General features: G+C 42.6%; 2 protein-coding genes across 12 annotated transcripts; both read right to left on the bottom strand.

The window, feature by feature from the left end:
* Positions 1-26: 26 nt before the first annotated feature.
* Positions 27-10474, bottom strand: LOC118234019 (gastrula zinc finger protein XlCGF52.1-like). Of its 9 annotated transcripts, none has more exons than XM_035430292.1 (4): positions 9995-10474; positions 9303-9397; positions 8866-8970; positions 27-1382 (listed from the first exon to the last, which is right to left on the bottom strand). In XM_035430292.1, the coding sequence occupies exons 1-4, from the start codon at positions 10260-10262 to the stop codon at positions 261-263; spliced, it is 1590 nt and encodes a 529-aa protein (XP_035286183.1). In that variant the 5' UTR covers positions 10263-10474; the 3' UTR covers positions 27-260. The 9 variants fall into 9 exon arrangements, with proteins under 9 accessions (XP_035286183.1, XP_035286186.1, XP_035286188.1 ...); XM_035430295.1 differs by having other exon boundaries at positions 9314-9397; positions 9995-10471; XM_035430297.1 differs by lacking the exon at positions 8866-8970 and adding an exon at positions 5142-5246 and having other exon boundaries at positions 9314-9397; positions 9995-10470.
* On the bottom strand, positions 7539-14002 carry LOC118234021 (zinc finger and SCAN domain-containing protein 2-like). Of its 3 annotated transcripts, XM_035430299.1 has the most exons (4): positions 13537-14002; positions 12938-13047; positions 12067-12793; positions 7539-8279 (listed from the first exon to the last, which is right to left on the bottom strand). In XM_035430299.1, the coding sequence occupies exons 1-4, from the start codon at positions 13823-13825 to the stop codon at positions 7774-7776; spliced, it is 1632 nt and encodes a 543-aa protein (XP_035286190.1). In that variant the 5' UTR covers positions 13826-14002; the 3' UTR covers positions 7539-7773. The 3 variants fall into 3 exon arrangements, with proteins under 3 accessions (XP_035286190.1, XP_035286189.1, XP_035286191.1); XM_035430298.1 differs by lacking the exon at positions 7539-8279 and having other exon boundaries at positions 11336-12793; XM_035430300.1 differs by lacking the exon at positions 7539-8279 and having other exon boundaries at positions 11336-12793; positions 12938-13044.
* Positions 14003-14505: the final 503 nt, after the last annotated feature.

The following is a 14505-nucleotide window of genomic DNA, read 5'->3' as shown; positions in this document are numbered from 1 at the left end:
TAAAAAAAAAGAAGCCAAAACTACACTTCCAATTAAAACGGTTTCATTTTATTAAAGCCATATGAAAGACAACATTGATGCTTGATGTATTATCATGTATCTTCGTGAATTTTGTCAGCACAGTTTTTTATAACTCAAACTGTAACACAAAGCTAATACAAAGCTTATTAATGCCTATCATTCTAATCAAAGCGGTTAGTTTCACCAGTGAAATCTGTTCAGTTTAAAAGGTCTATGACTTTTTAAAAAGTAGTCGGACGCTAGATACAGCTGTATAGTTTCACTCTTGTGTGAATCCTCTGGTGCACAACAAGATTACACTGGCGAGCAAAACTCTTCCCACAGTACGTGCAGTGATACGGTTTCTCTCCTGTATGAATTCTGTGGTGTGCTCTAAGATCAGGTCCACGAGCAAACCTCTTTCCACACAGTGTGCAACCGAATGGTTTATTCCCACTGTGAACCCGCTCATGTTGTACAAGATTACCTTTGTGACTGAAACGCTTCCCACACTGTGCACAACTGTATGGTTTCTCCCCTGTGTGAATTCGGTGATGTGAGATGAGATGACTACAGCAATTAAAACTCTTCCCACAATATATGCAAATGAACGGTTTCTTTCCAAAGTCAGGTTGTCCATGAGTCGCATCCTTCTTCCCAGCACTGAAAACGCTGGTACTCAGAGTAGAGCCGGTCTCATACTGAGAGCCTGAGTGTGGCTGGGCTGGGCTCTCGCTGCCTCTCATGTGTTTTACTGAGGGTCCATGGTGCTGCTGCTGGGGCAGTAATGTCTGATTCTCTCTCTCCACTGTGTGCACAAGTCTCTCTCTGTACTGACCCTGCTGTGTGTGAATGGCCTCTGATCGGAGCTCCTCACTGCAAACAGACAGCTTCTCACTCATCTTATCAAACTCCTCAACATATGAAGGCCCAAAAGAGGACAGTGTGCTTCCAGAAACTTCCATGGTGGCAGGAGTCTGTTGGAGCTGTGTGTGAATTGACAAATTCTCTGAGCACTGTTCAGTAGCAATAACACAAACTGGATCATCAGGCTCTATGTCACTGTCCCCTTGTGCTAAGGAAGTCCACAGCTGACTGTCTCTCTCATACATTACACACTCAGAGCCCAGATTGTTGAGTCTTCCTGCACTGTGTTCACATCCTGTCTGATTGAGTCTCTGGGCTACATGCTGTTCCTCTTGCTCTGCCTTCACCACAAACTCCAGTCCACTGAGCTCCTCATCACCGTGTTCACACCTGTGCTGCTCACTCAGCTCCTCTGGGTCTCCTGCAGGTGTGGGCTCTGTGTCCAGTTTCTTCCCATCTTCTACAGGTGTGGCCTGTGTTACCTGTTCCTCTGTTGCAAGTGTGGGCTGTGTTACCTGTTCCTCTGTTGCAATTGTGGGCTGTGTTACCTGTTCCTTTGTTGCTGGTTTGTGATCTCTGTAACACAAGTCCTCTTCCAGTCTCTCCTCCTTGATAAGAACTGGTTCAGGTCTGACCTTCTCCATGCTTGCAGACTGTAGCAGAGGACCCAAGAGATTATTCTGAACAAACCACAGCAGCTGGTGAAAACTGAATGGCTATTAAATAAAATAACACTTAGCAGTATCAAATAAAGCTGAGAATATTATGTAATGCATGCATTATGGTATTTGTACACCCCTTCACAAATGCTAATTCTTACACCACATTGCTGATGTAGCACATTATCAACTGTAAAATACAATAAAATGTACAGAACAATGTCTAGAAACTTAAAACTTAATGGAAATAGTAACAATTAGCACAGTATGATTTCCCATGTGCTGGCCTGGTTCCCAGTGAGAAATGACTGTAAAGGTGAGCCTACCTGTTCCACACCTGCAGGTTCTCCATCTCTCCTCAGACTGAAGCTCCCCTCCAGCCCAAAGATTCTCCCTCTGCGCGGCTCTTCCACACTATTCTCTGTAAATAATTTATTAATATGAGAAATACAATGAGCACATGTATTATATGACTTCAACAGAACAAGTTAGTAGGGAATTATTCAGACAGATTTAGTGCACCCCTCACATCCCCACCCCAAAGCATCCCCTCCTTTTGTATTAATTTAGGTTATGCTTTTATGTTTCTCTTCTTGTCATGGCTGTAGTCCGCATTCACAACTGGTACGCTGATTCTTGGTTACCATGGTTAACTTGCACTAGTGCTGTAGTGATGTTGCAGCTTTACTCACTGGTCTGGGAATGTTGTTGGCCAGGTCTGGCACTATTGTTTTTAGTAATCAAGTGAATGCATTTCTGTTTCTCTAATCTTGTTAAGGGTTCGGGGTTAGAGCGCTCTCTAAATTATTGAAATGTGACATTTGTCTTTCATTTTAAATGTTAATTGTTAAGGAAGAGCGAATTCAGATGAAACATTCTCGTTGTACCCAATATATTTTCCCCAAATTACATTAAATGAACCACATCATGCTTTCTCCATGTCAATATTTCAAAAGCAAATACGATTATCATTACATAACAATAAATCCTAATATTCACCGAGAACTTGAACTCCAACAGATCGATTGTTGACAGGACCCTCAGGCGCTCCTGCTATTCCCTCTTTCTGCCTTCGCGCCGTCCTCAGCTCATGCTGCATCGACTGTAGTTTCCTTTTCAGCGCTCGATTCTCATGTAAACTCCTAGATATTTTCAAACACAAAACTGAGGAACTGTCGTCAAAAAGTTTGATGATTTCTGCTATCGCTGACTTTGTCATGATTTCCATAATGGTGGTTATCTGTGTTTGAAAATGAGCATAATTCGTCATTTTACCAAACGATTTTACTTCACCACTTCAATGCTTTAATAAAACAGCATTTATTTATTTTTTTGTAACGACCTAGAAGAAGAATGTAACTATCAATTAGGAGCTGTCACTGGCTTTGCTAGGCGAAACGCTAGCTTAGCTGTAGGTGAAGCTAATACGGTCTTCTTCTTCGTCTTCTTCTACTTGGGGGTTCATAGCAGCTGACAAGCAACATCTAGGACAATTACCGCCACCGACTGGATAGGAGTGTGGATCGGGACGTTATCAGTCTTTCTCAAAAAACAAACAAACGAACAACAAAAAATGATATCCTGTTTATTAACCCTTTGTGTCTTACATACGGAAATATAAAAGAATAACATTTGTCCCCTGAATTACTTTGCGACAGTTATCTCTTAAAACATAACCGTCGTATTGCTCAGGTTCATCATCAACATTTCCTTGTGTAAATTATAATTAGGGCAAAATGATGTAACATGCTCAATAGTCTCTTCTTGAAGGCGGTAATCGCAAGTCGCGCAATTGTGTTCATTCATTAGATGATGTGTACAGTGTACTCCCGTATGTCCAAATCTCATCCTGGATATATGATCATCTCCTCTCTTATACTCCCTCCTGCCTACCTCTTTTTGCCATACCTTAGTTCAGTTTAAATCAAACTCCTCATTTCTGCCTGACTGATATTTAAATTTAAATGTATATTAGCTTGAACTGTCTGTGGCAAAGATCATATTTCCACAGGTTGATGACGTAATAATGAACCGCAAATATTCAGTGAAAAATTGCAAATCAATTTGATAGAACCCATGGCGTACTGCGGCGTGCGTACCATTTGCGTTAATGCATTTAATTGGGCAATTCAATGTAAGCCAAAACTACAGTATAGCAACAGGGTTGTATATATGACAGGATTACGGTGGATTCCGCCTTTCGTGCGTTGTTTCTTTTGGATAGGAGTGTGCAGATGTTAGGCTAAAATAAAAAAGAAGCCAAAACTACACTTTCAATTAAAACGGTTTCATTTTATTAAAGCCATCTAAAGGGTAACAATGATACTTGGATGTCTTCAAGAATTTTGTGAGCACATTTCCTTTCTAACAAACTTTACCACAAAGAGCTAATACAAAATTGTTCATGAACACCATTTCAGTCAAAAGGATTTATTTCAAAAGTGACATCTGATGAGTTCAACTGGTCTCTAAATTTAAAGATGCAGTCTGACGCTAGATACAGCTGTACGGTTTCACTCTTGAGTGAATCCTCTGGTGAACAACAAGACTGCACTGGCGAGCAAAACTCTTCCCACACTGGGTGCAGTGATACGGTCTCTCTCCAGTATGACTTCTGTGGTGTGCTCTGAGATCAGGACCCCGAGCAAATCTCTTTCCACACAGCGTGCAACCGAATGGTTTAAATCCGCTGTGAATCCTCTCATGTTGTACAAGATTGCTTTTGCGATTAAAACACCTTCCGCACTGCGTACAGCTGAACGGTTTCTCCCCGGTGTGAATTCGGTGATGTGAGATGAGACGACTACAGCAATCAAAACTCTTCCCACAATATATGCAAATGAACGGTTTCTTTCTAAAAGCAGCTCGTCCATCAGTCTTGCCCTTCTTCCCAGCACTGAAAGCACTGGAACTCAGAGTAGAGCCGGTCTCATACTGAGAGCCTGAGTGTGGCTGGGCTGGGCTCTCGCTGCCTCTCATGTGTTTTACTGAGGGTCCATGTCGCTGCTGCTGGGGCAGTAATGTCTGATTCTCTCTCTCCACTGTGTGCACACGTCTCTCTCTGTACTGACTCTGCTGTGTGTGAATGGCCTCTGATCTGAGCTCCTCACTGTAAACAGATGGCTTTGCACGCATCTTATCCAACTCCTCAACATATGAAGCCCCAAAAGAGGACAGTGTGTTTCCAGAGACTTCCATGATGGCAGGAGCATGTTGTAGTTGTCTGTAAATTGGCCGATTCTGTGAGAACTTTTCTGTAGCCTTAGAACAAACTGGATCATCAGTCTCTAGGTCACTGTCCTCTTGTGTAAAGGAAGTCCACAGCTGACTGTCTCTCTCATACATTACATACTCAGAGCCCAGATTGTTGAGTCTTCCTGTGCTGCGTTCACATCCTGTCTGATTGAGTCTCTGGACTACATGCTCTTCCTCTTGCTCTGCCTTCACCACAAACTCCAGTCCACTGAGCTCCTCATCACCGTGTTCACACCTGTGCTGCTCACTCAGCTCCTCTGGGTCTCCTGCAGGTGTGGGCTCTGTGTCCAATTTCTTCCCATCTTCTACAGGTGTGGGCTGTGTTGCCTGTTCTTCTGTTGCAGGTGCGGGCTGTGTTACCTGTTCCTTTGTTGCTGGTTTGTGATCTCTGTAACACAAGTCCTCTTCCAGTCTCTCCTCCTTGATAAGAACTGGTTCAGGTCTAACCTTCTCCATGTTTGCAGACTGTAACAGAAGAACCAAGAGATTACTCTGAATACACCCCAGCAGCTGGTGAAAGCTGAATGCCTATTAAATAAAATTACATTTATCAGTATTTATATTACTTAGGTGCGCAGACTAAGAAAACAGAGCAGGACAGAAAAAAAACGAACCTAATACTGCACAACATGCTGAGCTTTAGTATTAACAGTCAAATAATGCTGATAATATTATGTAATGCATGCATTATGTTATTTGTACACCAATTCACAAATGCTTATTCTTCTACCACATTGCTGATGTCGCACATTATCATCCGTACAATAAAATAAAATCTACAGAACCTCTAAAAATTTAAACTTAATGTGAATAGTAATAGTTTGCACTGAGTGATTTCCAATGCACTGGCTGATGTAGCACATTATCAACTGTAAAATACAATAAAATGTACAGAACAATGTCTAGAAACTTAAAACTTAATGGAAATAGTAACAATTAGCACAGTATGATTTCACATGTGCTGGCCTGGTTCCTAGTGAGAAATTACTGTAAAGGTGTGTCTACCTGTTCCACACCTGCAGGTTCTCCATCTCTCCTCAGACTGAAGCTCCGCTCCTGCCCAAAGATTCTCTCTCTGCATGGCTCTTCCACTATTCTCTCTGTAAAGAATTGTATTATAAGAAAAATTAAAAAATAACAATAATCACATGTACTGTATGTCTTTAATGGATCATGCTAATAGGGAATTATTCAGTCACAGTGCTCCCCCCATAGCCTTACCCCAATGGACCCACTCTGTGTTCATTTAAGTTATGGTTTCATACTTCTCTCCTTAGAACTTGTTATGGACGAAGGATCTACTTACAACTGGTACTCTGATTCTCGGCTACCATGGTTAACACTAGTGCTAGTGATGCTGCAGCTTTATTCGCTGGTCAGAGAATGTTGTTGGCCACGTCTGGATTGTTTATATTAATCGAGTGAATGCATTTCTGTTTATTCAATATTGTTAGGGGTTCTGGATAAGAGACCTTGCTAAATGCCTGTATGTGACATTTGTGGTTCATTTTAAATGCAGAATTTTAAGGAAGATCGGCTTAAGATGAAACAGCCCTATAGTACACGATACATTTTCCCAAATTACTTGAAGGAAAGAAACCACATCATGTTTTCTGCGTGGCAATATTTTAAAAGCAAATACATTCACAAACACCATTTCATCACAACAAATCCTCATATTTACCGGAAACTTGAACTCCAACAGATCGAGAGTTGACAGGACTCTCACGCGCTCCTGCTATTCCCTCGTTCCGTTTTCGCGCCGTGCTCAGCTCCTGCTGCAACAACTGTAGTTTCCTTTTCAGCGCTTGATTCTCATGTAAACTCCTAGATATTTTCAAACACAAAATTGAGGAACTGTCGTCAAAAAGTCTGGTAATTTCTGCTATCGCTGACTTTGTCATGATTTCCATAATGGAGGTTATCTGTGTTTGGAAATGAGCATAATTCGTCATTTTATCAAGCGATTTCACTTCACCACTTCAATGCCTTAATAAAACAGCAATTATGTTTGTGTAGCTACTTAGATGAAGAATGTAACTACAAATCAGGGCCCGTGGCCGGCTTTGCTAGGCGAGAGGCTAGAAGCTTAGCTTCAGGTGTCCATGTGCAGCCATAGGGTGAAGCTGAAATTGCCCGTACTGAAGACCATGTTTCCGCAGGTTGATGACGTAATTTACCGTAAATACTCAGTAAAAACCGCAATATAAAAATTGACAGAGATCATTGTTACCGCGGCGAGCGTACCATTTGTGTTCATGCATCTAATTCATATCAAATTAACCGAAGGTGCCAATAACAATGACTGCTGGATACGAATAAACACAGACATTAATATGTGGCCTAGTGAAAAGTTTTCCAAGAAATCTTTTTTTAAATTACCGGTAATCTTTCAGGCCATGACATAATTTCCAGGAAGAAATCAGCAGAACCATTCAGCTGTTGCTCTACATTGGCCAGTCTGTACCTTGGATCATCCTGGTAGTAAAATGCATCGTTTGTCTTTGTGTAGGACAAGCAGGCTTGTGACTAGTAGTAAGCTACAATACCTCCAAAATCTGCGGTTGCTGGATCATATATAGCAAACCCACTTAGAATATTTTATTGTACAATCCAATGTGAGCCAAAGCTACAGTATAGCAACAGGGGTGCAATTATGACAGGGTTACAGTGGATTCTGCCTTTTGTGCCCTGTTTCTTCTGGATGAGGGTCTGCAGATTTTAAACTCAAATACAAAAAAGGCGACAAACTGCACGTTTAATTAAAACGGTTTCATTTTATTAAGGCCATCTGAAGGGCAACACTGATACTGGGATGTACTATCATGTCTCTTCATGAATTTTGTAAGCACAGTTTCTTTCTAACAAACTTCAGCACAAAGGGCTCACACAAAATTGCTAATGAACACCATTTCAGTCAAAAGGATTTATTTCAACAGTGAAATCTGATTAGATCAACGGAGGTCTTCAAATTTAAAGAAGTAGTCTGACACTAGACACAGCTGTACAGTTTCACTCTTGTGTGAATCCTCCGGTGCACAACAAGATTGCACTGGCGAGCAAAACTCTTCCCACAGTAGGTGCAGTGATACGGTCTCTCTCCTGTATGACTCCTGTGGTGTGCTCTTAGGTCAGGTCCCCAAGCAAATCTCTTTCCACAGAGTGTGCAACCGAATGGTTTATTCCCGCTGTGAATCCTCTCATGTCGTACAAGATTGCTTTTGCGATTGAAACACCTCCCACAATGTGCACAGCTGAACGGTTTCTCCCCGGTGTGAATTCGGTGATGTGAGATGAGACGACTACAGCAATCAAAACTCTTCCCACAATATATGCAAACGAACGGTTTCCTTCCACATTCAGCTTGTCCTTCAGCCTCCCCATCATTCCCAGCATTGAAAGCACTGGTACTCAGAGTAGAGTCGGTCTCATACTGACAGCCTGAGTGTGGCTGGGCTGGGCTCTCGCTGCCTCTCATGTGTTTTACTGAGGGTCCATGTTGCTGCTGCTGCTGGGGAAGCAATGTCTGATTCTCTCTCTCCACTGTGTGCACAAGTCTCTCTCTGTACTGACCCTGCTGTGTGTGAATGGCCTCTGATCTGAGCTCCTCACTGCAAACAGATGGCTTCTCACTCATCTTATCAAACTCCTCAACATGTGAAGCCCCAAAAGAGGACAGTGTGCTTCCAGGGACGTCCATGATGGTATGAGTATGTTGGAGCTGTGTGTGAATTGACTGACTCTGTGAGCACTGGTCTGCAGCATTAGAACAAACGGAATCATCAATCTCTATGTCACTGTCATCTTGTGTAAAGGAAGTCCACAGCTGACTGTCTCTCTCATACATTACACACTCAGAGCCCAGATTGTTGAGTCTTCCTGCACTGCGTTCACATCCTGTCTGACTGAGTCTCTGGGCTGCCTGCTCTTCCTCTTGCTCTGCCTTCACCACAAACTCCAGTCCACTGAGCTCCTCATCACCGTGTTCACACCTGTGCTGCTCACTCAGCTCCTCTGGGTCTCCTGCAGGTGTGGGCTCTGTGTCCAGGTTCTTCCCATCTTCTACAGGTGTGGGCTGTGTTACCTGTTCCTCTGCTGCAGGTTTGCGGTCCCTGTAACACAAGTCCTCTTCCAGTCTCTCCTCCTTGATAAGAACTGGTTCAGGTCTGACCTTCTCCATGCTTGCAGACTGTAGCAGAAGAGCCAAGAGATTATTCTGAACAAACCACGGAGGCTGGTGAAAACTGAATGGCTATTAAATAAAATAACACTTAGCAGTATCAAATAAAGCTGAGAATATTATGTAGTGCATGCATTATGGTATTTGTACACCACTTCACAAATGCTAATTCTTACATCACATTGCTGATGTAGCACATTATTAACTGTAAAATACAATAAAATGTACAGAACAGTAGCTAGAAACTTAAAACTTAATGGAAATAGTAACAATTAGCACAGTATGATTTCTCATGTGCTGGCCTGGTTCCTAGTGAGAAATGACTATACAGGTGAGTCTACCTGTTCTGCACCTGCAGGTTCTCCATCTCTCCTCAGACTGAAGCTCCCCTCCTGCCCAAAGCCTCTCTCTCTGTATGGCTCTTCCACACTATTCTCTGTAAAGAAATGATTTACATGAAACAATTTTAAATTACAATAATCACGTGTTATATGTATTTAATGGATTAAGTCAGTGGGGGATTATTCCCAGAGTCTGGGTGCTCCCCACTCACCCCCACCCCAAATCACCCCCTCCCTTTGTATTCATTTAGATTATGGTTTCATGCTTCACTTCTTAGAACTTGTTATGGATGTAGTCCGTATTTACAACTGGTACTCCAATTCTTGGTTACCATGGTTAACTTGCTCTGGTGCTGTAGTGATGTCGCATCTTTACTCGCTGGTCTGGGAATGTTGTTGGTCACGTCTGGATTGTTTATATTAATCGAGCGAATGCATTTCTGTTTCTCCAATATTGCTCAGGGTTCTGCATAAGAGAACCCTCGAAATAACTGTAATGTGACATTTGTCGTTAATTTTAAATGCTACATTTTAAGAAAGAGCGACTTAATATGAAACAACCCCGTAGTACACAATACATTTTCCCAAATTACTTGAAGGAAAGAAACCACATCATGGTTGCTCCGTGCCAATATTTTAAAAGCACATACATTCACAAATATAATTTCATAACAATAAATCCTAATATTCACCGATAACTTGAACTCCAACCGATCGAGTGTTGACAGGTCTCTCACGCGCTCCTGTTCCCTTTTTCTGTCCTCGCGCCGTCCTCAGCTCATGCTGCAACAACTGTAATTTCTTTTTCAGCGCTTGATTCTCGTGCAAACTCCTAAATATTTTTGTACACAAAACTGAGGAACTGTCGTCAAAAAGTTTGGTAATTTCTGCTATCGCTGACTTTGTCATGATTTCCATAATAGTGGTTATCTGTGTGTGAAAATGAGCATAATTCGTCATTTTACCCAACGATTTTACTTCACCACTTCAATGTCTTAATAAAACAGCTATTTTTTGTAGCTACCCAGATGAAGAATGTAACTATCAATCAGAATCCGTGGCTGGCTTTCCTACGCGATACGCTTGAAGCTTTTCTTTATGTGTTTAGGTTAAGCCAAAATTGCCTATGTCGAAGACAACGGGTCAAGACCGTATTTCCGCAGGTTGATGACGTAATTAGTTACCGTAAATACTCAGTAAAACTTGCTAATAAATTTGATAGAGCCCATGACGAGCGAGCTTACCATTTCTGTTAACGCATTTAATTCATATCAAACGAACAAAAGATGCCAAAAATAGTGACTGATGCGTATGAGTAAATATAGACATTATTATGTGGCCGACTGAAAAGTTTTCCAGGAATTTTTTTAAAAATTCCAAGTGATCAGCAGGACAAGCAGACTTGTAACCAGTAGCAAGCTACAATACCTCCAAGGTTTCCCCAAAATCTGTGGTTGCTGGATCAAATGTAACCAACTTGGAACATTTTATTGCATAATCCAATACGAGTCAAAACTACAGTATAGCAACAGGGTTGCAAGTATGACAAGGTTACGGTGAATTCGGTATTTAGTGCCGCGTTTCTTCTGAATGCGGGTGTGCAGATGCTCAACTCAAATAAACAAGCGCGAATCCGCAATAGCTGCGACCGCACACGCGCATGCATCCATGTGTGCATGCATCCATGCACACTCTCACACAAACACGTGACCTCTTCTTTGGCTCATGACCGACATTTCCACGAAATCTTGTGCAAATCTGTGAATCCATTCGGGAGTGATGCGCCTTTTTGTGATAGGCCACGCCCATCGCCACACCCCCTCTTGGTCAATCGGCCTGAAAGTTACTCAGCTCTACCTTCGGTCATGACCAACGGCCATGCCAAATTTCAGCCTCCTGGGGCGAAAACTGTGGCCACAGTGGGGTGGGACACTTTTGTGGACCAACCGACCGACCGACAGACCGACCGACCGACAGACAAAGCTATAGAGCTGCGGTCGCAGCTAATAATAAAAAGGAGCCACAGCTACATGTTTAATTAAAACATTATCATTTTATTAAAGCCATCTGAAGGGCAACACTGATACTTAGGATGTCTTCACGAATTGTGTAAGCACATTTTCTTCATAACAAACTTCAGCACAAAGAGCTAACACAAAATTGCTAATGAACACCATTTCAGTCGAAATTATTTACTTCAACAGTGAAATCAGATGAGTTCAAAGGCGAGTCTTTAAATTTAAAGGTGCAGTTCGACACTAGACACAGCTGTACGGTTTCACTCCTGCGTGAATCCTCTGGTGCACGACGAGATTACGCTGCTGAGTGAAACTCTTCCCACACTGGGTGCAGCGGTGTGGTCTCTCTCCCGTATGACTCCTCTCGTGTGCCCTGAGGTTAGCCCCACGAGCAAATCTCTTTCCGCACTGCGTGCAGCCAAATGGCTTGTATCCGCTGTGAACCCTCTCGTGCTTTACAAGATTGCCTTTGAGGCTGAAGCACTTCCCGCACTGCGTACAGCTGTACGGTTTCTCCCCCGTGTGAATGCGGTGATGCGAGATGAGATGACTACAGCGATCAAAGCTCTTCCCACAGTATACGCAAATGTACGGTTTCTTTCCAAAGTCAGCTCGTCCATCAGTCTTCCCCTTCTTCCCAGCACTGAAAGCACTGGAACTCAGAGAAGAGCCGGTCTCATACTGAGAGGCTGAGTGTGGCTGGGCTGGGCTCTCGCTGCCTCTCATATGTTTTACTGAGGGTCCATGTTGCTGCTGCTGGGGCAGTAATGTCTGATTTTCTCTCACCACTGTGTGCACAAGTCTCTCTCTGTACTGACTCTGCTGTGTGTGAATGGCCTCTGATCTGAGCTCCTCACTGCAAACAGACGGCTTCTCACTCATCTTATCAAACTCCTCAACATATGAAGCCCCAATAGAGGACAGTGTGTTTCCAGAGACTTCCATGGTGGCAGGAGCATGTTGTAGCTGTGTGTGAATAGACAGATTCTGTGAGAACTTTTCTGTAGCATTAGAACAAACTGGATCATCAGTCTCTAAGTCACTGTCCTCTTGTGTAAAGGAAGTCCACAGCTGACTGTCTCTCTCATACATTACATACTCAGAGTCCAGATTGTTGAGTCTTCCTGCACTGTGTTCACATCCTGTCTGACTGAGTCTCTGGGCTACATGCTCTTCCTCTTGTTCTGCCTTCACCACAAACTCCAGTTCACTGAGCTCCTCATCACCATGTTCACACCTGTGCTGCTCACTCAGCTCCTCTGGGTCTCCTGCAGGTGTGGGCTCCGGGTCCAGTTTCTTCCCATCTTCTACAGGTGTGGGCTGTGTTACCTGTTCCTCTGTTATAGGTGTGGGCTGTGTTCCCTGTTCCTCTCCTCCAGGTGTGGGCTGTGGCTCTCTGTAACACAAGTCCTCTTCCAGTCTCTCCTCCTTGATAAGAACTGGTTCAGGCCTGAACTGCTCCATGTTTGCAGACTGAAACAGAGAAGCTTACTTTGAATGTTGCACAGATCTGGGTCTGACACTGCACAGCACAGCCCCCCAACCCCTCTCTCTTAATCTTTATTTAAAGGTGTTTATGAATTCAAAGTTCTCTCTCTCTCTCTCTCACACACCCACCTGGTTCCTCATGATCCTGGATTGCACAGGTGTGTCTACCTGTGCCACACCAGCAGGTTCTCTTTCACTCTGCAGACTGAAGCTCCACTCCTGCTGAAAGACTCTCTCTGCTGAGGTAGAACATTCAGGGAGAAGAAGGAGAAACTGCTTTAATTATTATTTTAAAAAATAAGTTAGACTTTAGTTAACAACTTTTACACAATGGGGATTAGCAAATTAGTTTCATCCTACTTAATAAAATAAATTTTTAATGAAAATACATTTCAGAATGCAAACCTGAATTGGACAGAAATATTTTTGGGGGTGCTCTCAGAAATGAATTCTACAGTGGCCGTGGCGGGGGGTTCTCACTCCTATATGATGCTGCCCTGCTTTCACATGCACACTAAAACATCAGGAGCACGTCACCGTTAAAAAACTATCCCAAGCGTGTATCCGGCATGTTTACGTCATGCACACAAAGGCAGATACATCTTGTCCAATTTAAACATGTTAAATATTCAATATATTTTTAATGGTTTTGTTTTTTCGCTAGGAAAAACCCACGTAAGCAAGCAAACACGATCGTCAATCGAACGGCTGTCGCTCGCTCTTATTACCTCTTTTAGTTAATCGCAATTCATCCAAAATCGGAACAATAACAGGCTGCGGGTGTCCTCGTGATTCTGCGGTCCTCTGCGTCGCCCGCAGCTCGCGCTCGAGTGACTGTACTTTTCTCTTCAGAGTTTCAATCTCCCGTTGATTCTGAGACATTTCCAGACGTAAAACTGTTGTCCCATCGTCAACAAGTTTATTAATTTCTGCCACCGCTGTCTGGGCTAATATCTCCAGGATTGGAGATAACTGTGCCTGGAACGCAACACAGCTAGACCTTCTCGTATACGACATTCCAGCGCCGCTTACCAAATATATATCATGTAAAGAAACTTATAGTGGAAAAGAAAAAGATTTCAGTCCAAATAAAGAAAGTGTTTGCGTGCGAATTAGCAGTATAGGCTATGCAAGCCGCAGCACCCTGTACTTAAGTGTTTGTTTCCGGACTACTATGAAGATATTACCGTAAACACCCTACAACAGTTGACTATGCTGGATGAGCTGTAAATTTGAGCTTTTACATAGACAGAACCAAACGACGTAAAAGCGTCAAAGATATATGATGCTTGGACACTAAATACTGTACAGAGCTCAAAAACACTTAGTGCACGAAGTTGATACTTAGTTTTTCTCACAGACATAGAAATGATTATCAAAATAAACAACTTAAAAAAATTAATCAAGTTAAGCAGATGGATGGGTGAATAATTAATGAAATTTGCAAATGATTAAATTAGTAATTCCATTTATTAAAGCAGTTGACACATTTGCACATACAATATTGTGGCAGTTTTTTTCCACCAAACTTTGACCTCTGCACAGAAGCTGTGATCTATTTCATATTATTATTTTATATGATATGTTATATGTACAAACATACATATAAGTGAGAGATAGACGTCCAGGTCCCAGAGAAAGGGCTCCACTGAAAAACAGGCCACAATTGCGCTTGGTGCTGGATAGTGGCAGACAGT

This window comes from Anguilla anguilla, chromosome 8 (assembly GCF_013347855.1).
Source record: "Anguilla anguilla isolate fAngAng1 chromosome 8, fAngAng1.pri, whole genome shotgun sequence".
Classification (NCBI taxonomy): Eukaryota; Metazoa; Chordata; class Actinopteri; order Anguilliformes; family Anguillidae; genus Anguilla; species Anguilla anguilla.
Note: the sequence above shows the minus strand (reverse complement) of the source record. Positions and strands in the feature narration are given on the sequence as shown.